The sequence below is a fragment of the Chrysochloris asiatica genome, unplaced genomic scaffold (genome assembly GCF_000296735.1).
Source record: "Chrysochloris asiatica unplaced genomic scaffold, ChrAsi1.0 scaffold00048, whole genome shotgun sequence".
NCBI lineage: Eukaryota > Metazoa > Chordata > Mammalia > Afrosoricida > Chrysochloridae > Chrysochloris > Chrysochloris asiatica.
Genome location: NW_006408566.1, coordinates 13462456 through 13487769, shown reverse-complemented (window position 1 = coordinate 13487769; position 25314 = coordinate 13462456). Strand labels below are relative to the sequence as shown.

At 36.5% G+C, this 25314-nt stretch overlaps 1 protein-coding gene across 8 annotated transcripts in view; it reads right to left on the bottom strand.

The window, feature by feature from the left end:
• DOCK7 (dedicator of cytokinesis 7) overlaps positions 1-25314 on the bottom strand; it is a 254019-nt gene that overhangs the window by 126877 nt on the left and 101828 nt on the right. For all 8 annotated transcript variants that reach the window (XM_006862471.1, XM_006862472.1, XM_006862473.1 and 5 more), the window contains 3 exons: positions 10415-10532; positions 6796-6866; positions 3048-3186 (listed from right to left, as the gene is read on the bottom strand). In XM_006862471.1, the coding sequence (XP_006862533.1) occupies positions 3048-3186; positions 6796-6866; positions 10415-10532 (328 nt within the window). The remainder of the gene's footprint in view (positions 1-3047; positions 3187-6795; positions 6867-10414; positions 10533-25314) is intronic.

Genomic DNA, 25314 nt, shown 5'->3' with positions numbered 1-25314 from the left:
ATTCACTATCCCTTTATTCTGTCTAAATGACTGTCTTTTGGTCTGTGTACAAGTTCTTCAAGTGGAGAAACAACAGCATAATTACATAATTCCTCTAAAGAAAAGCTTCCTCAAGGATCATATTTTATTAAGAGGATCCCCAAAACATTTAATTACTTGTTGCTGTAGTTAAGTACCATCAAATCAGTTCTGACTCAAACATCCCTGTGTAGGACTTCCTTGGTGCAGCTGGTGGCTTTGAACTGCCAACTTGTAGTTAGCAGTCTGGTGCTTATCCTACAGTACAACACCAAGACCTCTTAAAATTACTAGCCATGTGAGTTTAAATCTATGTTGTTGTTAAATTTTGTCGAGTTGATTCTGACTGATAGCAGCCCAGTGTAGGGTTCCCATGGAGTACTCGTGGGTTTGAATTGCTGACCTTGTGGTTTACAGTCCAGTGCTTATCCTACAGTGCCACAAATCTATGGTGGTGGTGTGCTTTGGAGTCAATTCCAACTCATAACGACACTGTACAGGCTTTCCAAGGCTGAAAATCTTTACGGCAGTAGAAAACCTCACCTTTCTCCTGCGGAACAGCTGGTAGTTTCTAACTGCTGACCTTGAGGTTAGCAGCCCGACTGGTAACCACTATGCTACCAGAGCTCCTTCCAAAAATCTATAGCGGTCCTTATTATGCAAGGGAAAGTTGGTACTCAAAAAAAAAAAGGCCACAAAATAAATCGACTTAAAATTGGGATATTTTCAAAATAAATAATGAAAGGTCCTTGGCTGGCATAAACAGTTTGTGCTCAGCTAGTAATCAAAGGCTTTGTAGTTGGAACCCACTTTTCAGTCTGTTTTCATAAAGATTACAAACAAGAAACTATCAAGCAGCTCTACTCCGTAACACAAGAAGTATAATAAGTAACAAATCAACAACCGAAATAAAATTTTAAAAAATAAATATTTTAGTGAAATATTTGACCAAAATGAATTTTGAAAACAAAACTACAAAATATGAATGTAAATTTATTTTCTTACAGTTAGTAAAACTCATGTCAACTGCAAAAACAAAACAAAACAAAAATCAATTTAACTGCTGATTTTCTCTTTGGGGTAGAGGCTTAATTTGGCTCACAAAATTGTGTGATACCTTAGGTTTACCTTTGCATTTTGATCATAATGAAGATAAAATATAAAATCCTCATAAAAGTACTTACGGGTTTTAATTTCTTCTCAAGGGTCTCTATTATATTCAAACTATTCTCTTCTGAAACACCCTTAAATCTATTGTTTTCTGAATGATTTACAATGAATTTGAATTATATCTATGCTATATTATTGGAGGAGTCTTAGTGTGGCGCTGTAGGAAAAGCACTGGACCACAAGGTGTGTTTGAACCACTAAAGTTGGCGATTCAAACTCACCAGCTGTTCTTTGGAAACCCTATATAGGGTTGCTATGAGTTGGAACTGACTCGACAACACCTCAAAACAACAATATTGTTGGTACACACACACAAAAGCCTGCTGCCATTGAGTCTACTCTGACTTTATGGAGTTCGTATAGATTAGAATTGCTGCACTGGGTTTTGTTGGCACCCTCGGAAACCCTGTACAGGGTCGCTATGGGTCGGAACCAACTCGACGGCACTTAACAACAACAGTCTCTACAAAAACACATCACCAAGTTCTTCTTCCATGGCAGAGGTCAGTTTACCTGCCACCCTTTAGGTCAGTAGGTAAGCACAAATTGCATATGCTACCTTGTTGTTGTTGTTAATGCCATCACGTTGTTTTCAACCCATAGCGACCCTATATAGGGTTTCTAAGGAGCAGCTGGTGAGCTCGAACCACTGAACTTGCAGTTCAAACTGCTTTGCAACCTAGGGACTTATAATACAGGATTGTTGTGTGCTATTGAATCAACTCCAAACCATAGTGACCTTGTATAGGGTTTCCGAGGAGCAGCTGGTGAGCTTGAACCACTGACGCTGAAGTTCAAACTGACTTTGCAGTCCAGCACATTAACCTATAGTGCCACACCAGGACTCTATAATAGTGGATAAATACCCAATAATCAGAAAGAACACCCAAGTGTAAAATAAATTGGCTAAATTGATTATATTGATTAATCACATTGAGTATTTTCTTATTATGATAAGACTACCTAGTCAATGGAGTCCTCGTGTGGCTCTGTAGGCTAAAGCACTAAACAGTAAAGTTTGAACCACAAGGTCAGTTGCTCCTTGGAAAACCTCTACAAGGTTGCTATGATTTGGAACCGACTCAATAAGACATAACAACAGCAACTACCTATTCACGGAAGAGGCTCTGGTAGCATAATGGATTACAAGCTGGGTTACTAACTGCAAGGTTAGTAGTTTGTATCTACTAGTTGCTCCATGGGAGAAAGATGAGGCTTTCTGTTCCCGTAAAGAGTACAGCCTCGGAAACCTTATCTAGGGTGTCTGTGCGTCAGAACCGACTTCACGGCACAAACCCATCACCATCACTTAGTCAATGTATCTTTATAGCTGTGAAGAATCATATGAAAAATACTTAAATAAGCACTGGCTAACTACAAGATCAGCGGTTTAATCCCACTAGCCACTCTAAGAAACTCAATACAGGGTCGCTATGAATTGGAGGAGTCCTGAAAAGGTTGGTGGTTCAAGCTCACCAGTTGCTCCTTGGAAACACTATACAGGGTCCCTATGGGTCGGAACCGACTCAATGGCACTTAACAACCACAAATGAATTGGAACCAACTTGACAGCACATAGTAACACAACAACATACTCATAACTTAGATGGTCTGGTAGCATAAGGTTATGCACTGGACTGCTAACCACAAGGTTAATAGTTCAAATCCACCAGCTTATCCATAGGAATGCCCATAAAGACTTACAACCTAGGAAACCATACACGGGGTCACTATAAGTTACAATTGATTCAATGGCAGTGGGTTTGGTTGGTTTATATTCATATCTTAAATATCATAGTCATTTTTATATAAATTATCTTTAAGATCAAAGAGCTAAATATTCAATAAAACAAACTTACTGTATATCCAACAGGAGTTTCAAGTGGGGTATTTTGTTTTTGTTGACAACTAACATGATAGAAAGTAAAAAGCAAATGGTGATGGTCGGTTAAAGTAGCAGGGAGTTTAACCTTGATTTCTTCATGAAAATCAGGAGACCTTCACACCAGAAAACACAACAAAAGAGATCAATAAAGAGTCAATAATTTGTTCAAAACAAAAAATTACTGAATTTGTACAGCTGAGTAATTTTAAATTAATTTTAATATTTATGCTTCATTTTCCCTCTAGTCCAAAGTATTTTTTTTTATTCCCAATCTCTAAGTATCCAAATTCTACATCCAGATGAGGAAGTGGTTCACTGTTTCTGAAATTCCTCATTTATTCTTTATTAATAGATTGAGTAATCCTATTATTTGAAAATCTAGTCATAATCACCACCTTGATGCTGAGATCTTCTTTAGATTGGAAACTTTTAAACGGGGAGATGAGGGCAGGGCTTTCTACATTTAAAAGCCAATTCTGAAGCAAATTACAAAGAAAACAAATGAGTTTCTTAAAATTTACATTTTTAAATCACAGCACCATTTTTTTCTTTTATAGAACAGCTTTATATTAACAATGGTATCATCCCTTTGTAACAAAGGGGGAAAGTTATCTTTAAATAACAAAATCAGGTTGCTCTCTATGTAATTTCTTACATTAACTATTGTTTGTTAAAACAATAAAAAAAATTAGCAAACCATGAACTAGTATATTGAGTACTGACTGACTGCTTAAAATGGGGACAGAGGGTGGCCATAAATTTTGTTTCTTCCACAGTTTAGAGGTGCTCCCAGTCACTATACAAATATAACAACTATCATATTTGATCAAACCAATGGTACTTCCATTTTAATATTCATTGAGAGTGGCCCCAAAGTGCATTTTTATAGGAAAGTATAGCTGTTGTTTATGATACAGACTTAAAAGGGATGGACCCTAAGCGTCCCAACCTTCCATATTCTGTCAGCACTTCTCAGAAGTACACTCCATAAAAATGCATCCAAACCATATGGTTCCAACTAAAAGTAAGGCTGTACTATCAATTTAGATTAGTTTTAGATGCTAATAGGTCAAATATCCTTCCAAGTCAATTATCCTTCCAACTGAAACAATCTTCAAAAAAGCTAACGGTTATAGATGTGATCTAAAAGACGTAAGTGGAACAAGGCTTTTAATGGCAGTAAGAAAGATAATTAACACTAGTCACCTGAGAATTTGATGACTTGGGTAAATGAAAAGATTGTGTTATTAACACTACCAATCACCACTGAATTATAAGAAAGTTAAATTTACCAGGAATGTCAGATGGTATATTATGTTAATTCCAGTAATGTTGAGAGCAACAAAAATAAAGACCCAGCTACTAATTGATATAACTTTAGGAATTACTAAATTCTAGTCATAGTTTTCCTGGTATTGAGTGTTTTAGTTCCTTTCTGTCGAGAAATCATATGAATGATTCAATAGAAAACTATGCATCTATGAGACTTACTAATTTAACAAACATTTTTATTACCAGACTTTATGCTAAATATTTTGTGGTGGTTTTGAAGATAAATGTATATTAAAAATTACCCTCAAAAAGTTTATAATTAAGTAGGAAAATGATATGTACAAGAGGGATTCAAAAAGTTCAAGGAAAAATTCCACTAACTTTTCATTTCATTTTCCCAACAAAGTTTTTGAAACTCTCTTGTGTACATATATGGAGAGAGAAAGAGCTATGCAGGGATTGGCAAGCTTATGGCCCCTGGTCCAAATTAGCCCACCCACCACCTGTTTAGGTACAGCTCAAAAACTGAGAATGGATTTTACGATTTTAAAAAGGCTAGGAAAAAACTAAAAGAATATTTATAGCTTATGGAAAGTATATAAAATTTAAATTTCACAGTCCATAAATAAAACTGCATTGGGCTACAGTCATAGTCATACATTTATGTTACTTAATTTCTATGACTGCTTTTGTTATACAATGAGAGAAGGCGGAGTTGAGTAGTTGCAACAAAGACCATCTGGCCCACAAAGCCTAAAATATGTACTGTCTGGCTCTTAAAAGAAAAATTTGCCAACCCTGGTATAGTGCATACAGTGCTTCAAGAACAAGGTTGAACAGAGTAACAGGTTATTCATGTTTAAGATCAGGGAATTGTCACTGATATATGATATGAGCCTTAAAAAATAAATAGGTGTTTTATTAGCAGAGGGAGAGGAACTTGGCATAGAAAAAAGATTAAAAAAAAAAGGGCCAGACACAGGAAAGGAAAAGATTTGCTTGATAATATCGCTAAAAGAGAATCATCAAGACTAACAGCTGAATGGATATTAGAAAAAAGAAGAGGGAAGGCAAGGATGCCTTATATTTTGAGCCAAAGTAATTGAGAAAATGATAGTACTATTAATAAAGATAAAACACTCAGCTAGAAGATAGGGTAGGAAGAGTCAGGGATAGTTATGTTGGAACTAGAAGCCAATAGGGCACCCAAATGATTATATCCAGTAAGTCCTGAAAATATATTTTCTCTACCTCAGAAGGATGGCTATAAATCCATCTAATAATCATATATACAATCCACATAAAGGTAAAAGTAGTAGCAGATAAGATTATTGAGGGAGAGAAAAGGGTAAAGGGCAAAACTTTGTAGAATGCTTGTATCTATAAGGAAAAAAAAAATTACCACAGAAAAAGAAGTGTTCAAAGAGACAGAAGGAAACTAAGATAGGGCCATAAAATAAAGGTAAGAAAGTTTTAAAGAAGGCAAGGAAAAATCATGTTACACAACAGCATTGAAGACAGACATTTTTTAGTAAGTAAGGAAACCAGAGGTTTCTTTTCAGAATAAGAGATCACTGCAACTAATGGTGCAAGAGAAAAGAGATAATTGAGTCACATTCTTGAAGAGGCTGGATAGATGGCTGGAAAGCAGAGGTAAAAATGGTCACAATAAGAAGTAATTGGGCTACTGATATTATTGAAACATAAGAAAAAGCAGGCCAGTATAGCAATAATTTTAGGTAAAGAGTAGAGAAGTTAATGGATCTCAAGTTAGATGGTCTCCATTTAAAGAAAGAAATGCTGGGAATAAAGCAAACAAAAGAGAGGAAGGTGCGTGAGGAAGGGGGAGGAAAGCTTAAATGAGAAAGACAGGGTTAAAAAAAAGGAAAGCAAAAAGATTGGTCAAGTGCGGTTGGACCAAAAAAAGAGATAAAAATTAAATGAATTATTGTAACCCCACTATTCAATAAAATAATATCAATCTGTGATGAAACTGATTAGTACAGTTTGTGATTTCCTTCAACAGCATTCAATAATCAATCCAAAAAGGGAAGGAAACAGAAATCAAAGGATATTCAAAGCTATCAATTGGCTAAATGTAAAGTTACTAAGTCAAACGATTATTGGCCGTTAAGAATACTAATGACTAATGGGTTTAAGTCACTAATGGGTTCAAGTGAAAGACCAAAGAATCAGAGGCCACAATGATAATACCAATACCATAAAAATGAAAGAATTAGAAAAGCAAAGATGTTTTAAGTACAAAGTTATATATGAGAAGTCCACAGAGAACGAGTGTGCATCTATAGGTTGAAAATCACAACTTTGATGTCAGCTGTCTTGAATTTAGCACATTCAGTGCAGCAAAGCATTTGGTAAATACACTAACGTGAGTCTAACAATGTCACTGAGAAGTGAGTAACTTTGAAAGAAATAGTTGAATTCAGTACCTGTTATGATATACTACGGCTGTATAGGCTTCCTTTGAAAATTCTGAACAGCTAGATTTACCAAAGATTACCTGTAACAAATAACAGCATGTTGAAACTTTGTTGTAGTAAATGCTGGATGTTTCATATCTATGTAAGAATTTTTCCAGTTTAATAACTGAGAACAATGGGCAAAATCAGCCCAATGAAGAACACAAGGACCAATGTGCCTTACTAACATTCATTAATAAGTTCAATTACTTAACTGTAAATTCCTTTTCAATAAACCCATCTGACATTCAAACATTCAAAAATTATTTCAATTATGTCTACTAGGAAAAAGGAACATTTTCTTTCCTTTTCTATTTTTTAAAGGAAGGTGAAGAACTGATTTTTAATTAAGGATGTAGCACATCATTTAGGATTTATACAAGTATGATCCTACAATCATAGCAAAAAAAATGTCAAAATTGGTAGCTTCTCTACTACAACAGCAGAGTCACTCTGAAAGTCACATATAAAGTATTTTAAAATCCTATTTTAAAGTCATGTCCTTTGCACCCAACAGTCCCTACTCTGCAATGGAAGAGGAGTAGTGCTTAAAGCAAACAAGCAAACAAAAAACTCCACCACGCTGAAAAGCTATGATTTCTAACTTTTAGAGAAAGCCTAAACTTAAAGTAATTCAGCCTTGTATCCCTGCCTCTTAAATTCTAAGAGGAATACCGTGGTTAACTAGGGGGAGCTGACTGGATAAATGGCTTAATGATGTCAAGGTCACAGTTACCATTGGGATGCGAACCAGTTAGGCTTACAATGTTCTCTAGCTATAGGCTGTGCTCTTAAATGTGGTGAGCTTTCTCTACATATGCATGAATAGGTATATAAATCTGTCATCAGACTTCCGTCAACACAACTGGTAAAACAACCCAATGTCTATTTTATATTTCTTATAAAAATAGGGAGTAATTGGCACCATCCTTGAAATAAAAAAATAATGTATTAACAGGTATTTATGCTTTGTGCAGAATTTCAAGCATAACTTTATTTTAAGGGCATATAAAAGTGAAATTAATCATGACTTTCCTAGATACAACTAATTATATCATTCGCCAAGAATACCCTACCTATATTCTTATAAAATTTAGTTCCAGTGTCAGGATTTTGAAGTTTACAATTTTATCATACTGACAATAACTGATCAAAAATTAGCTTAGGCATCATTTGAATAATCCTTACTTTTAAAAAATCAATAAGCAAGCACACATGATAACCATCTTTATATACTCTCTAAGCCATTCACATAAGCATTAAAACACTGTATTTCTCATACAACTAATAATATACAGGAGTCCTAGTGTGATGCTGTAGAATAAGCGCTGGATTGCTAACCATAAAGTCAGTGGTTAAAACCCACCAACTGCTCCTCAGAAAACTTATACAGGGTTGCTAAGAATCAGAAGCAACTCAATGGTACTTAACAATAATATACAAGTGAAAGAAATGAAGTACCTTTTTCTGCCCCCTCTAGAAAGTGATCACTCTTCACTGGTGGTGGTAGTGTGCCACTGAGTTAGTTCTGACTCATAGTGAGGCTGTAAATCTTTAACGGAACAGAAAGCCTCATCCTTCTCCCACGGAGTGGCTGGTGGATTCAAACTGCTGACCTTGTGGTTAACTGCTGACCTTGTGGTTAGCAGTTCAACAGGTAACCACTATGCTGCCAGGGCTCCTTCACTTTTCACTAAATGTCTCATTTATTTAAGTAACATGAATGATATAAAGTGGAAAAACTTTTTAATTGTTTTACATATGTTTTTTATTCTTCAACAATACTGAGCTTCAATTATGTGCCAAGCACTGTGATCTGTACCAACATATGAATATGAATAAGACAGGGTGGGTCCCTGTCCTCCAGGAACTCACAATCTAGTGAATGTGATGAAGAAATAAACATGTCACAAAGTGACAAGGACCATGAAAGAAGTGGGACGAGGGAGTGGTCTAACTGACAATGTGGGGCAGTGACAATATGCACCTGGGAGCTGCAGAGGATGCAATATATAATCTAAAGCAAATAAAAGTCGATTAGGCAATCAACAAAAGCAGATCATATTATACACCTGGTGTGGCACTGTGGGCTAATGTGTCAGTCTGTAAAGTCATCTGAACTGCAAGGTCGATGGTTCAAGCTCACCAGCTACTCCTTGGAAACCCCATACAGGGTAGCTATGGGTCGGAATCGACGAGGGCACTTAATAACAACAACATTTATCATAAGCTAAAAATCATGGAGCAATTCATACACTGGCTGACAAAACATCTATTTCCACAGTCCAGTGTTTTTCAGTAACTCTTTTAGTACACTCATTCTTTCTGCAGAAATGGAAAAGTTATTGAAGAGTCTGAAATGCCAATTCCAAACCTCGAAAGTAAATTCTGCATTTATTCTCCAAATTCTTATTCAGCATGTATTACACATGATGCTCTGAAAGCACTGCCATAGAAGAACACCAAGATGAATAATGTGTGCTCATTGCTGCCAAGAAGATCTATAAATGCAGATGAAACTGAGAGAATTAAAAAAAATAGGGAATTAAAAACATAGATTTCCTAGTAAGTGGACAATCAGAAGAATTTGATACATATGACAGACATGGGAGGCTGAAGGCAGACTCTATTGATGCATCAATTTCTAAGCTCACCTAGATTTCTCAAGGCTGAACATCTACAATAATGGTGTACTCCTACTGACTCAACAAACCCACTTCTAGCCTAAGGAGAGAAATGCATACATTACTAACTGTTGTTAAGTGATATCAGTTCCGATTCATAGCGACCCCTGTATAGGGTTTCTGAGGAGTGGCTAGTGAGTATGAAACGCTAAACTTGTGGTTCACAGTCTAGTGCTTATCCTACAGCACCACACCAGGACTCCAAGAGCCAAAAATCTACTTTTATAAATGTTAAATTTTTGCCTCAGAATCTCGATGCCAGTTTTCTAATAATTAGCACATATTTTGGTTCTCAGCATTAGCTACACAATGTATTTCTTTGGGAATATTTTAAAATACTGATGTCTGGTTCTCAACCCCAGAGATTATGATTTAATTCAAGTGGGATTCAGCTTGGGCATCCTTATTTTTAAAAGTTCCTCAGGTGAATCATATGTGCAGACAACATTTAGAACAAGATGTTCAAACTATAATGCAATCTCATGTACCATCCATCACCTCCCACCTTCCTTACCTGGCCCTTCATTCTACAGAGAACTGTGAAGAATGAGAACTACTGATGCCAAGAGTAGAAAAACTGTACTTATACTTTAACCAAGTTCCTTATGATGCTGACCTGACTCAGCTATTTAAAATTATAAGTATTTATTTTATAGTCCCTTAATTATCAGTATTATTCATCTTTGTAGCTTTGGGAAGGCCTAGCATTTTACCAAATCATCGAAAAATAAGTAAGACTTTAAATACACTCCTTAGTACCAATACAGAAAGTGATGCAGTTAGACATTTGGTTTAAAAGGTTTTATCATTTTCCAGTTTGGAGCTTCCAACCAAAAGATAACAACAACCAAAAAAACTATTTGAACCATATTTAAGGAATAGGAAAAGTGAACAACATTTCTCACCGGCATGGCATTGCTTGAATCCTCGCCATACATAAACTGGACTTTCACTGTTATATTTCTAGCAGAACCCTGACGATTGGCAAAATTGAGGCTCTGAGGGTATATGTAGAGAAGATTTCTGTGAAGGCAACAGTATAAATGATGGTAAATACATGTCTACAAACACCACATGTCACTGAATATCATAAAATGAATAGAAAAATAAATACCAAGTTACTAATCTTTGCTAGGTAAGATGCTGATTTACAAGGTGTATGATTTGTTGAATGTAAAACTGATGATCTGCCCTGTAAACTTTTACTCAATCCACAATAAAAACCTTAAATAAAAATTTTTTTTAAAAGATGCTGTTTTAACTATTACATATTTTCAAATACATTTAATTACATCCTTAGAGCAATCATTCAACTATCTCCCAGTTTTGCAAATGAGTTAAGGACCTGAAAAGTTAAGTGATTTTCATACATAACCAAATAAGTGGCAAAGCTGGAATCTGGCCAGTGTTAAAAAATCATGTGTTTTCCTCTGCAAAAGACTTGTAAAAAGTAAATGAGTGTGGCTTCAGACTATCAAGAATTAAAAGACGTTTGTACTATTATCTTAGTTCCTTCAGGCAGCTAGAATACAATGGCATTTATAAATGTATATAAATGTGATAAAGGATTTGAGAAATATTTCACATTATACATATAATATTCCACATTATTGCTTAAAAAAATTAAGACAGTATGCTAAGTGTAATAGCTTTAGGTAGTTACTATGGGGCAACCACATTCTGTTCTGTATTTATTTGGCTTCATGTTCAGTTTAGAACACTGATTCTTATACAACCTTCAGTAACGTCTGCTGCAAATATGGAAACGAAAAATAATTCAAGAAAAAAGATGCCAAAAAAAGAATGCATGAGTTTACCTCAAGACTAAGAGTTGATGAAAAAGTCTCCAAGCATAATACCCAAAAAACCCACTGCCATTAAGTGACTCCAACTCACAGTGACCCTAGATTTTCCAAGACTGTAAATCTGTACGGGAGCAGACAGCCTACATTTCTCCCAAAGAGCAGCTAACGGGTTGGAACTTCCAGCGTTACAGTTAGCAGGTCAAGTGCTAACCTGCAGTGCCACCAGGGTTCCTTTTGAGAATAATGGTGGTGGTGGTGTGCTGGGGAGTCGGTTCTGACTCAAAGCAACCCTGTATAGGATTTCTGAGGCTGTACACCTTCATGGGAGCAGAAAGCCTCATCTTTCTCCCGCAGAATGGCTGGCAGGTTCGAACTGCTGACCTACAGGTTAGCAGCCCAACTCATCACCCCGACACTACCAGAGCTCCTTTGTTGTTGTCAATTGCTGGAGTCCTGGTATGGCACTATAGGATAAGCACAGTACCACAAGGTCAGTTTGAACCACAAGTTCAGTGGTCCAAGCTCATCAGCCACTCCTCGGAAACCCTATACAAGGTTGCTATGAGTCAGAATCGAATCGACTGTATTTAACAAAAACAGCAAAAATCAACTGCTGGGACAATGAAAACAGGTTTAAATTTTCAAAAGGGTGGTAGAGCAAAACAGAAATTTTACATGAATACCCCGTTTGACCCAGCAAATCCACATCTAGCCTAAGGAGAAAACTGCACATATGTACAAACTTGTGTCTTCAAAGAAATCCCATACAATTATTATTATTATAAGGAATAATGATTGTTGTTGTTGTTATGTGCCGTGGAGTCGGTTCCGACTCATAGCGACCCTGTACAGGGTTTCTGAGACTGTAAATCTTTACGGGAGCCTTATCTTTCTCCCGCAGAACAGCTGGTAGTTTCGAACTGCTGACCTTGCGGTTAGCAGCCCGATTCGTAGCCACTACGCTACCAGAGCTCCTTAGATAATTATAAAGAAGCAATGTTCACTGGCACTGGATTGGTTACATAAAGTGACATACATTTAATGAGGAGAATTAACATGGAGTACCCAAAATGTCAACGTGCAACAGTATTTACTGATGTGGGAAAAGAACTATAGTATGTTAGATTTACTGAAATAAACAGGATTTTAAAAGATTCCAGAGCTATACGTATAGTTGTTGTTAGTGCCATCGAGTAGGTACCAACTCAGTGACCCTGTATAGGGTTTCCAAGGAGCGGCTGGTGAGCTTGAATCACCAACTTAGCAGTCCAACACATTAACCCACATTGCCACACCAGGACTCCATAAGTATAGCTGTTGTCATTAAGTGCCATTGAGTCAGTTCCGACCCGTAGTGACCCTGTACAGGGTTTCCAAGGCTATAAATCTTTACGGAAGCAGATAGCCTCTTCTTTCTCCCGCGGAAGCACCGGTAGTTTCAAACTGCTGACCTTAAGGTTAGCAGTCCAACTAGTAACCACTACGCTACCAGAGCTCCTTAGTAGCAATACCTTAATTATGGAAAACTGTGTATATGTGGAGAGAGACAAAGTAAATGAGGATGAAATCTAACAGGGTATATTTGACATGTCAATAATGGTTGTCTCTGGGTTACGATGGCTTTTACTTTCTTTTATCTTTCTATTGTATTTCACATTTGTTCTACAGTAAGCATCTATGATCTTTGCAATCAACAAAAAAACACAAAGTGATTTCCATAGTGGGAGAGAGATGATGTACTTACTTAAAAATACATAAAAGTATGTCTTTTTATGTACTGTACTTAAAAATGCATAAAAGTACAAAAGGCAAATACGGGAATATTATGATTAATCATTTTGCTAATCAAAAGAACTAAAGATCAAGAATGACTATGACTAACTAATGAATTACATAATTGTTAGGTAAAATTCTATATTTGCAAATATATTTTATTATATCCTAGAACAATCATTCAAATATATCCCAGGTTTGCAAATGAATTAAGGTCCTGAAAAGTTAAGTGATTTTCATACACAACTAGATAAATGGCAAAGCTGCAATCAGGCCAGTGTACAAGAAACATGAACTGATTCACCATCAAATGTCAGGCACCAGGGAAATGAAGGAAGAGTAAGTCATTCTCTGGTTCTGAGAAACAGTGTAATAGGATAGAAATGGCTATAAAAGTGTTATGAAAGAGGTTGTTATGGCAGGGGCTATGAAAGAAAAAGATTGTTATTTAGCTAACTAAGGGACAGTCTTATCATCTATACAATTCTCCCATCTCTTCTGCCTATGTGATTTATATGTTGAAGCTATATAATGTGCTATGTATATTATAGTGACTGCATCCCTGGCAGTTATTTAACATATATGTCTATGTTTTTTTCTAAACTGGGAGTTGAATCCAGACCCTTGATCATATTAAGGATCAAAGTTTTTGGCAAGATCACTTCATAAATGGTATTTTGCAGTTAGTAGAAACTATGAGGTATTGAGTTGTGTAACCAAAAATATATGTAATAAATCCTAACCCCGATTTCTGTGGATGAGTTCCCCTTTTTTTAGAAATAGGATTTTCTTTGTTATGTTAATGAGCCATATCAATGTTGCTATTGTTGTTAAGTGCCATTGGGCTGGTTCCGACTTATCATGATCCTGTTTAGGGTTTCTGAGGAACAGCTGGTCAGCTTGTGGTTCACAATCCAGTGCTTATCCTACAGCTTCACACCAGAAGTCCTGATTTTTTGTTAGGTGATTTCAAGTCCATTCCAACTCACAGGTACCCTGTGCACTGTAGAACTAAAGACTTCACAATCCTGCATCACACTCACAATTGTTATGTCTGTTGGCCCTCCACTTTACCAAGCATGATGTCCTTCTCCAGGGACTGATCCCTCCTGATAACATGACCAACTACATGAGATAAAGTCTAGTCATCCTTGCTTCTAAGGAGTATGGGGTTGCACTTCTTTCAAGACAGATGTATTTGCTCTTCAGGCAGTCCATGGTATACTCAATATTCTTCGCCAACAGCACAATTCAAAGGTAACAATTCTAAATTCAGTCTTCCTTATTCACTGTCTAGTTTTCACAGGAATATGCCTAAAAACTGATATCTCCCAAATGAATCTAGTAAAACTTTATTTTATTAAAAATCCTCTTTCAGACGATTTTCAAATCAGCAAAGACAAGGTATATTAGTGGAAAATGTTTATAAAATCTCACCCCAGAATTAACAGCAAAGCTTAAAAAAAAAAAAGAAAACCGCAAATGCTGGCAAGAGTATGGAAAGATTGGGACCCTCCTATGTTGATGGAGGGACGATAAAATGATTCATCCACTGTGGAAAATGGTATGGTACTTCCTCAGAAAACTGGAAACAGAAATACCATATGACCATGCAATCCCTCTAATTTGCATATATATTCACAAAAAATATGAGGCAAGACAACAGTAGATACATGCATACCAGTGTTCACCACAGCACTATTTACAATAACCAAAAGATGGAGGCAGCTTAAAAGTCCATTAACAGAAGAACAGATAAACTTTAGTAAGCACACCAATGGAATACTATGCAACAATGAAGAATAATGGCAAATCTGCTAAATACCTCATAACATGAAGAATCTGGAGGACATTACGCTGAGTAAAATTAGTTAATCACAAAAGAACAAATATTGTCTGAGACCACTATTGTAAAAGCTCAAGAGAAAGTTTTCATATGAAAAGAAACATTCTTTGATCGTTACCAGGAATGTAAGGGAATGGAGTTATAACTGGCTAGAAGGTAGAAATATATTAACTCAGGTGGCAGGAAGGACAATATACAAGAAAAGGGGTATTGGCAGAAGAATGATGAAGACTGGTGATAACATACTCTGATGACTCAGTATACAATGACTAAAGGGGATAGAGGTAAATGGTGTTACGTACACAATCTTGGAACAGCAATGTTTTGCAGATTTGTTGTTGGTATTGTTAAGCGCAGTAGAGTTTGAGTCATAGCAACCTTGGATAGGGTTTCCAAGGAGCGGCTGGTGGGGTTGTACTGCTGACCTTGTGGTTCACAGTCCAATGCTGATCCTACAGCAGCATACCAGAAATCCTCTGCAGATTTGTTGTTGTTAAATAGAAAGAAACATAGCCTGAATGGACATGCTAGGAAGAGTGGGCGTATACAGACAAATATACAAGGGTTTATAAGAGGGTATTTGTACATGGGTATTTATTGTTTCTAATAAACACAACCAGGAGTCCTGCTATAGTGCTGTAAGATAAGCACTGAACCACAAGGTCAGTTTAAACCATAAGGTCGGCAGTTCAAACTCACCAGTTGCTCCACCAAAACCTTATACAGGGTCACTATGAGTTGGAACCAACTTGATGACACTTAACTTATAAATACAACTATGACTGCGATCTAGCATACAGCAGGGAAAGTGATAAAAATGTCTTAGATATTATCAAACATCTTAAGGCAATCAGTTGCTGGATCTGAGGGCTCAGAACCATAGTCTCCAGGGTCACCATCGCATAACATAGTCCACAAAAACATGTTGTACATCCTACTTTAGTAAGTAGCGTCTAGGATCTTAAAAGCTCATAAGCAGTCATCTAAGGTGCAACTATTGGTCTCTGCTTGTGCAGAAGGAAGACGACTGGTAAAAACAGAAGACGCTAGAGATCAATGAGTTCAATGGACTAATGAAACATAGACACATCAGGTCTTCACGACTCTGAGACCAGAAGAACCAGATAGAATGGGAAAATGTGGGTGGAAACTCAAAATTATCAAAAAAGACTGGGCTTCCTGGTCAGAAAGAAGCTGAAGGAACACGCAACTATGGCCCTCAACCACCCTTCAGTTCTGGAAATAGGAACTCTCTCTTCTGGCCTAATTTTCAGCCAAACAGTAGGTAGATATATAGGGAGGACAACAACACTAGTAAATTATCCTCACTATGGAATGGTCAATCATTCAAAATCAAAAGAGAACATTTACCTAAGAACAAAGTTGAGAAGGGATGGGAAGGAGAATGGAATGGAAACAGGAACCACAGGGAGGAAGTGGGATAACTGTTGTTGCATGGAAGGATGGCTGTCATTGAAATGAAACAAAGTGCATGATTTGTTGAATGTAAAACAGATCATTTTGTCTATACACCTTCACTCAATTCTCAAAAAGCTACAAAAAATTTTAAATGTTGATATAGTGGATGAGCCATTTATTGAAAAAAAGTATTTCACCAAACTAAATTTCATACTATGTTGTTGTTGTTGTTATGTGCCGTGGAGTCGGTTCCGACTCATAGTGACCCTATAACAGGGTTTCCGAGGCTGTGAATCTTTACGGGAGTAGAAAGTCTCATCTTTCTCCCGAGGAACAGCTGGTACTTTTGAACTGCCGACCTTGAGGTTCGCAGCCCGATTCATAATCACCACGCTTTTAAATCATAAAATTAAATCATAAAAGTACTACAACAACTTGAGAGAGACTGAATTTGATAGAAGAGGCAAGCACTTTTGAGTCTAAGCCACAAAACATGACAAAAAATAAATTTTAAAGCCTCTACAACTGACAAATAGGAAAACATTTTTTGTTACATGTATAACACAGAATTAGTTATCTAGAATTAGTAGAGTTCCTAAATAGACAACCTTAAAATAAAAAATGGCAAAAGGAAGTACATATATACCCAGGTAATTCACTGGTACAGAATATAGATAGCCAGCAAAACAATCTACTAGATTTATCAGTAAACCACGTGGGCAAACAGACATTCCTCACATACTTGTAATTCCTGGTCAGGTTGTAAATTGGTATCATCCTTTTGAAGGACAACCTAGCAAGAGCAATCACAACTTAAAAAGTGAAATCTTTTCAAAGTCAGTCAGCATCTATGGATCCACCATATAAAAATATTTATAAACATATGTTGTTGTTAGTTATTATTCTTGACATATGTTGCTGTTGTTGCTGTTAGGCGCCATTGAGTTGGTTCTGACCCATAATGACCCTATGCACAACAAAACAAAATACTGCCCATTCTGTGCCATCCTCACAACTGTTGCCATGCTTGAGCCTACTGCTGCTGCCATTGTGCAAATCCATCTAGTTGGGGGTCTTCTTCTTTTTTGACCCTTCACTTTACCAAGCAAGATGGCCTTCTCCAGGGAATGGTCCCTCTTTATAACATGTCCAAAGTATAAGAGACAAAGTCCAGCCATCCTGATTTCTAAGGAGCATCCTAGCTATATGTCTTCCAACACGTATCTATTTGCTCTTCTGGCAGTTCATGGCCCTTTCAATTTTCTTCTCCAACACCGTAACTCAAATGTATCAATTCTTCTACAGCCTTCCTTATTGAATGTGCAACTTTCACATGCATACAAGGTGACTGAAAACATCATAGCTTGGATCAGGCACATCTTAGTTCACAAACTGATATCCATGGTACTTTTATTATTCTCCTCCAATTCCGTAACTCAAATGCATCAATTATTTTGTTGTCTTCTTTATTCACTGTCCAACTTTCACATTAACACGAGGCTATTAAAAATTCCATGGCTTGGGCCAGACGCACCTTAGTTCTCAAACTGACATCTTTGCTCTTCAACGCTTTAAACAGGTCTTGTGCAGCAGATGTGCCTAATGCAATAGATCATTTAATACTGTGATTTCTGCTTCCACGAGTGTTGATAGTTGCTCCAAGCAAAATGAAGTCTTCAACAACTTCAATCTTTTTATTTATTGATCCACAGGTGAGGATTTTTATTTTCTTTACATTGAGGTGCAACTCACTTAAGTCCTCGTTATTTTCAGCAAGCAAGGTTGTATCATCTGCATATGACAGGTTGTTAATGAGTCTTCCCTCAAATCCTGATGCCATGTTCTTCTTCACATAATTCAATTTCTCAGATATTTGCTCAGCATACAGTTTGAGTATACTGAAAGAATATAACTCTGGTAAACAACTTATCTTATGTTAAACCATTCAGTATCTCCTTGTTCTGTTCCAAGGACTGCCTCTTGGTCTATGTACCGGTTCCTCCTGAGCACAATTAAGTGTTCTTTAATACCCATTCTTAACAATGTTATCTGAAGCCTGTCATGATCCACACAGTTGAAAGTGCTTGAACAGTCAATAAAACAAAAATAAACATCTTTCTAGTAATCTCTGCTTTCAGCCAAGATCCATTTGACGTCAGCAATGATATCCCTCACTCATGACTTCTTCTGAACCTGGCTTTAACATCTGGCAGTTCTCTATCCATGTACCTTTACAACCATTTTTTATATTATCTTAAGCAAAATTCTACTTGCATGCAGTATTAATGGTATTGTTCGATGATTTCTGCATTCTCTTGGGTCACCTCTCCTTGGAATGTGCAAAAATATGAATCTCTTCAAACAGGCTTGCCAACTAGCTATTTTCCAAATTTCTTGGCATAGATGAGGAAGCACCTCCAGTGCTACATCAGTTTGCTGAAAGATTTCAATTTGTATTTCGTCAATTCCTGGAGCTTTGATTTTCATAAATGCCTACAGGTCAGGGTGCACTTCTTCCTTCAGTGCCATCACTTCTTGATCAGATGCTATTTCTTGAAATTGCTGAACATATATCTTTTTTGTTTGTTACACTGACTCTGTGTATACCTTCCATCTTCTTTTGATGCTTTCTGCACCATTCAATATTTTGCCCATAGAATCGCTCAATATTGCAAGTTGAGGCTTGAATTTTTTTCACCAGTTATTTCAGCTTAAGTAATGCTTAGTGAGTTCTTTCCTTTGGATTTTCTAATTCCATCTCTCATCTATCAGTGTGTCCACTGCATGTTGCTGTGGTGCTGGAAACTATGCTACCATTGTTTTAAATAACAGCAGGGTTCATCCTTGGTGTACCAGTTTCAGTGGCTCTTCCAGACTAAAATAGACTAGGGAGAAAGAGTGACCAACTATTTCTGAATGTTTAGCCACTGGCAACCTTATAAATATCAGCAGAAGACTGTTGCTATATTGCCAGAAAATGAAAATACAGGGCTAATGCATCAGACTGCAAGGTCATCTGAACTGCAAGGTTGGTGGTTCAAGCTCACCAGCTGCTCCATGGAAACCCTATACAGGGTCGCTATGGGCTGGAATTGACTCGATGGCACTTAACAACATAGTCTGGAAGATGAGTAGCTCAGGTTGTAAGGCACTCAAAATAACACTGGGGAAGATCCGCCTCGTCAAAGTAGAGTTGGCTATGATGATGCAGATGGGGACCTTCACTTGCTGAGGAGGCACGACTCAAAATGAGGAGAAACAACTACAAACTTCTATTCATAACTAGAACATGGAATGTATGACAAACAAATCTAGGACTATTTTACTGTTGGAAATTGTAAAAAATGCAATGGAACAAACGAAGATGGACATTCTAGGCATCAGTGAGTTGAAATCGACTGGTATTGGCTATTTTGTATCAGACAATCATATGGTTTTCTATGCCAGGAACGACAAATTGAACAGGAATAGTGCCGCATTCATCATCAAAAAGAAAATCTTAAGATCTATCTTGAAGTACAATGCTGTCTGTAATAGAATAATATCCACATGTCTACCAGGAAGACCCAGGGGGGTACGGTGGTTCCATTGGATGAAAATGAAAATTGTGAATAATAGTGGAATATTGTCACTAGACTGCAAGCCACAAGGCCAGGGCTCCTAGTCCACCAGCCCTTTCACAAGAGAAAGATGAGGCTTTCTGCTCCTGCAAAGATGTACAGCCTTTGAAACCCTACACAGGGTCTCTATGAGTCATAACTGAATCCATGGGACTTAACATAAAAACAACAACACAGGTAGACCAGTTAATATCACTATTATTCAAATTTACACATAAACCATTAAAGTCAGTGCTAATGAAATTTAAAAATTCTACCAACACATATATAAAGACATATTTTTTTTGTACATGTTGTTTAGAACTAGAAAATTTGAAATAACTGGCGCTTTGGGTTAATGCACTGGACTGCCAAGTCGGTTTGAACCACAATGTAAGATGTTCAAGCTCACCAGTCACTCCTCAGAAGCTACAGGGTCACTATGGGTTGGAATCAACTTGATATTACTTAACAATAACATGATCATTAATAGGGCTGAAAATATTAAAGCATAAGGAGCTCTGGTAGCGTAGTGGTTACGAATCGGGCTGCAAACCTTAAGGTCAGCGGTTCGAAACTACCAGCCGCTCTGCGGGAGAAAGATGAGGCTTTCTACTCCCGTATGGATTTACACCCTTGGAAACCCTGTACAGGGTCGCTATGGGTCGGAACCAACTCGACGGTACTTAACAACAACAACAACATATAACAAGAGATTATACAGCTATTTAAAAATATGATAAATCTATAGGTTGTTGCTGTTAGATGCTGTCCAGTCAGTTCCAACCCACAGCAACCCTATGTACAACAAGACAAAACACCAACTGGTCCTGCGCCATCCTCACAATTGCTGCTACACTTGATCCTATTGAGCAGCAATGGGGCTGGCCGCAGCAATGGGCACAGACTGGCATAGTGGCAGCATAAGTGGGTTCAAGAATAGTAGCAATTGTGAGGATAGCACAGGACCGGCCGATGTTTCATTCTGTAGTGAAGAGTGTTACCATGAGTCAGAACCGACTAGACTGCACTTAATAACGAGTTATATATAATACATATACGTTGTTGTTGTTACGAGTCTGTTCCAACCCATAGCAACACTGTATAGGGATTCCGAAGAGTGGCTGGTGACCTTGTGGTTCAAACAAACCTTGCAGTCCTGTGCATTAACCCACAGTGCCACACCAGGGCTCCATATGTATGTATGTATATATACATGTATATATACACACACATATAAATGCATATCTATATGTTATATATAACTTAATTTGTTTAAAATAAAAACCATGATTAGCTCATCTTCCAAGGAATCTAGTAAGACAGACCCCAAATTTTTAACAATGAAGAGTCAAGATTTTTCTTTTCTATTATTTATTTTTTTGCAGTAGATGAATTTCCATAATTAGTATTATCAGTATTTTAAAAGTTAACATTTATTAACACCAAACAAAAGTCAATAAATAAAATGGGTGCTTCAACATTTATTCATCTCCTAGACCTCTGCTGTTCAATAGTGGTGGTGGTGGTGGTTATATGCCATAGTTCAGTGACACTATTGAGCATTTGGTGTTCAGGAGCAAAGATGTCAGTTTGAGGATTAAGGTGTGTCTTACCCAAGCCATGGTATTTTCCAAAGCTACTTATGCATGTGAAAGTTGGACAATGAATAAAGAAGACTGTAAAAGAACTGATGCATTTGAGTTAAAGTGTTGGAGAAGAATATTAAAAGTACCATGGGCTGCCAAAAGAACAAAGAGCTCTGTGTTAGAGGAAGTACAGCCAGAATGCTCCTTAGAAGCCAGGATTGTGAGACTTCGTCTCTCATACATTGGACATATTATTAGAAGGAACCAGTCCCTGGAGAAGGACATCAAAAAGTGGAGGATCAGTGAAAAAGAGGAAGACAGTGGCTCAACCGTAACAACGATTGTGACCTGATACAAGGACCTGGCAGTGTTTCATTCTGTTGTGCATTAAGTCACTATAAGTCAGAACCAACTCAACGGCACCTAACAACAACAATGAGCACCTGAAATGTATCTAGTTCTAATCGAGATATGCTGTAAGTAAAATAGACATCAGTTTTTGAATATTTAATATGAAAAAATGAACATAAAATATCTTAATAATTGCTTTATATATATCACATACTGAAGTAATAATTTTACATTAATATATTATTAAATTGTGCCTGTTTCTCTTTAGTATTTTAATGTGACTACTAAAAATATTTAAATACATATGTAGTTCACATTATAGTTCTTTTAGACAGTGCTGTTCTGGTTAAAAAAAGGAGAAGAATCATAAAATACATACTAACACCAAAATAAAGTATTTATTATTATGAACATTTCTATTTGTAAATTCTTTTTCACAAACATTCCTTTCAGAATATTTCTACGAAGTGCATTAATGTAAATTAAAGTGATACTAGTTTAAAAGACAGAAATTAAATGGGATCCTCTTTTCAAAAGAGCCAAAACGCCTTCTGCTTTGTTTAGAGATCATATGTCCATTAGGTTGCACAACCTGGGGGAGGGAGATAAAGGACTTTGCTTTGCTTGGAAATTAAACAAGAGTCCTAGTGTCCTAAATTTCTAAGTAGCTAAGAAATGTAATATATTTGCTATTAAAAACTAAGAATACTCATATTAGGACTTCAGTTTATTTTTAACCTGAGAGTTTCTTATTTTCTTTGGCATAAAAAAATGTTAATAGTTATAATGTTACTGGTTATATTTGATCAAGGTTCTAAATAGGCACAAGTTCAAGAAAATATTAGTTTCTGTTTTTAACAATGTACACTGAGATAGCTGAAACAGGAGGCATTAAAAGACAAATGTAAGCTTATTTATAAAATTATTACTTTTATTACACTTCTCCATGCTAAAAACTTACTGCAGGTTGTAATTTAAAATTATATTTGTAATTAATACCCTAATTATATTCACTAATATCAAGTAAATATACAGTGGAAAATATACAACCCAAGAATATGTGACCATTTCCCTCATCTACAGGCTTGCTATGAGTTGGAACCGACTCCACGGCACATAACCACCACTACCTCTAATCTGTCAGGGTTAAATATAAGGAAGTGCATAAATTCTACCACAAGTATTCACATTTTAGTACAGCAGCAAAATGGAAAGAAATTCCATTATTTTACCATCCGCACCCCAATTACTTTCATGCACTAAAAAAGAGCTATTTTCAAACTTCTTTCTCTAAAAAGGAACCTTCTATGCCAAAGGGTGGTATTTGCAATCTCTAAACTTCACATTTAAGAATGTTATGATCTTATTACTCTCTTATTTGATCAATAAATGCTACCGTGTTTCAACAATATGCAAGATACTGTGCTAAAGCACTATAAGGAATATCAAGAAAAAAGCAGCTATACATCTTCCCAATAAACATGTATCATGTAACAAAAGAGAGAAGTTGACCTATCTCAATTCCCCCTCAACTAACAAGCAGATGAAATCATCAGGGTCGATAATTTTAAGCCAGAAACGTGGACAGCTTAGTTAGGAGAAGTTTCGAAATATGCCCTTCATGACCAATGATCACAATAGAAACTTTTCTCTTGAAAGAAGGAAAACACTTAAATGTCTTTGCTAGTTCAATATATACATTTTCCAATTCCATAACCTGACCAGCGGGTGGAGTATGATAAAAATAAAGCATAAGGAAACTATTTGGCTTCTTTTTCTTTAGTTGGAAGTATTTTATTTTACTTGTGCTCTTTATTTCTGCTATGAACAGAAACATTCATATGGTTCTATATTGGACAAAGGAGGAGTCCTGGCAGTGCAGTGATTAAAATACCTGGCTGCTAACTAAAAGGTTTGAGGTTCAAACTTAACAGCTATGCGAGAGAAAAATGTGGAAGTCTGCTTCTATTGATTACAACGTGGAAACTCTGTGGGGCAGTTATACTCTAACAAATAGAGTTACTATGAGTTTGAAAATGGTAATGCACAATTAGAAAAAGGATACACAAGTTAATCAAAAGACAAAATTCCTTATACTTGTCAAGTTCCAAGAGGCCAGAACATTCATAAAGAGAACTCTGAAAATTTAGAACCCAGAAAAAGTTCCCAATTTACATGCGCTTAACACAAGATTAGATCGTTTTCACCATTAAATATTATTAGCATAGGCATACATGCATTCCTAGTTTCTACATAAAGTAGCTAATTTGAAGGGCTTTAAAAAAAAAATCATGGAAAAATGTAATTAAAAGTTAACGGAATTTTCCCATGAACTTTAAGCCCCTTCATATATGACGTTTGTGCACTGCTTACTCTATGATAAAGTATATAATATATAAGTATTTTGAAAATGTTAATATATAATTTTTACATGGGACTGCAGTAGCTCTGTAGGATAAGCAATGGGCTATGAACCACAAGGTTGGCAATATGAGCCCACAAGCCACTCCATGGGGAAAAGTTCTGCTCCTGCAAAGACTTACAGCTTCAGACATCCTATAGAGGGTCACTATGAGTTGGAATAAACTCGATGGCACTTAATAACAGACATCTTTTTAGACTCTATGAACAATGTATTATTTTCACTTGACAGATAAGAAGCTAAATAATTTGACCAAAGGCTACACTTGAAGAATGGCAGAGATGGCAATCCAGTTCCAGCAGTATTGTGTACTATTATGCCCAAAAACTCTTAATCCAGAATCATTAAAAAAAAAAAAAAGGGGGGACTGTTTTATATTTGGAAGAGGATATTCTAAGATTTCAAACTTTGAGATGGTTTCATTCTATAAAATTTTACTTAAACATTTATCATTATTTAAACTGAAATTCATTTTGACAAAACTTCCCCTTTATTCAAAAGGTATGTATGAAAAATTTCTTTTAAATATGAGTTGATTATACACACACACACAAACACACAGTTTAAAAGTTAGTTTCATGTGATATACTGTAACAATTGACATAGTATTTTTTATTTGTCAGACATTATGCTACGTGCTTTATACAGAAGAAGTAGCCTTGGAGGCACTGTGGGTTAGGCACAGGACTGCTAACCACAAGGCTGTCAAACCCACCAGCCACTCCACTGGAGAAAGGTGAAGCTATATACTACCGTAAAGATTCATAGTGTTGGAAACCTTCTTTAGTCTGTTTATGAGTTATAGTCAACTCGATGGCAATGGTTTACACAGATTTTTCATAACCCTATGAAGTGGCGGTGGTGGTTATGTACCAAGGAGTCAGTTCTGACTCATAGCAACCCTGCATAGGGTTTCTGAGGTTGTAAATCTTTACAGAAGCAGAAAGCCTCATCTTTCTCCCACAGAACTGCTGACCTTGAGGTTAGCAACCCAACTTGTA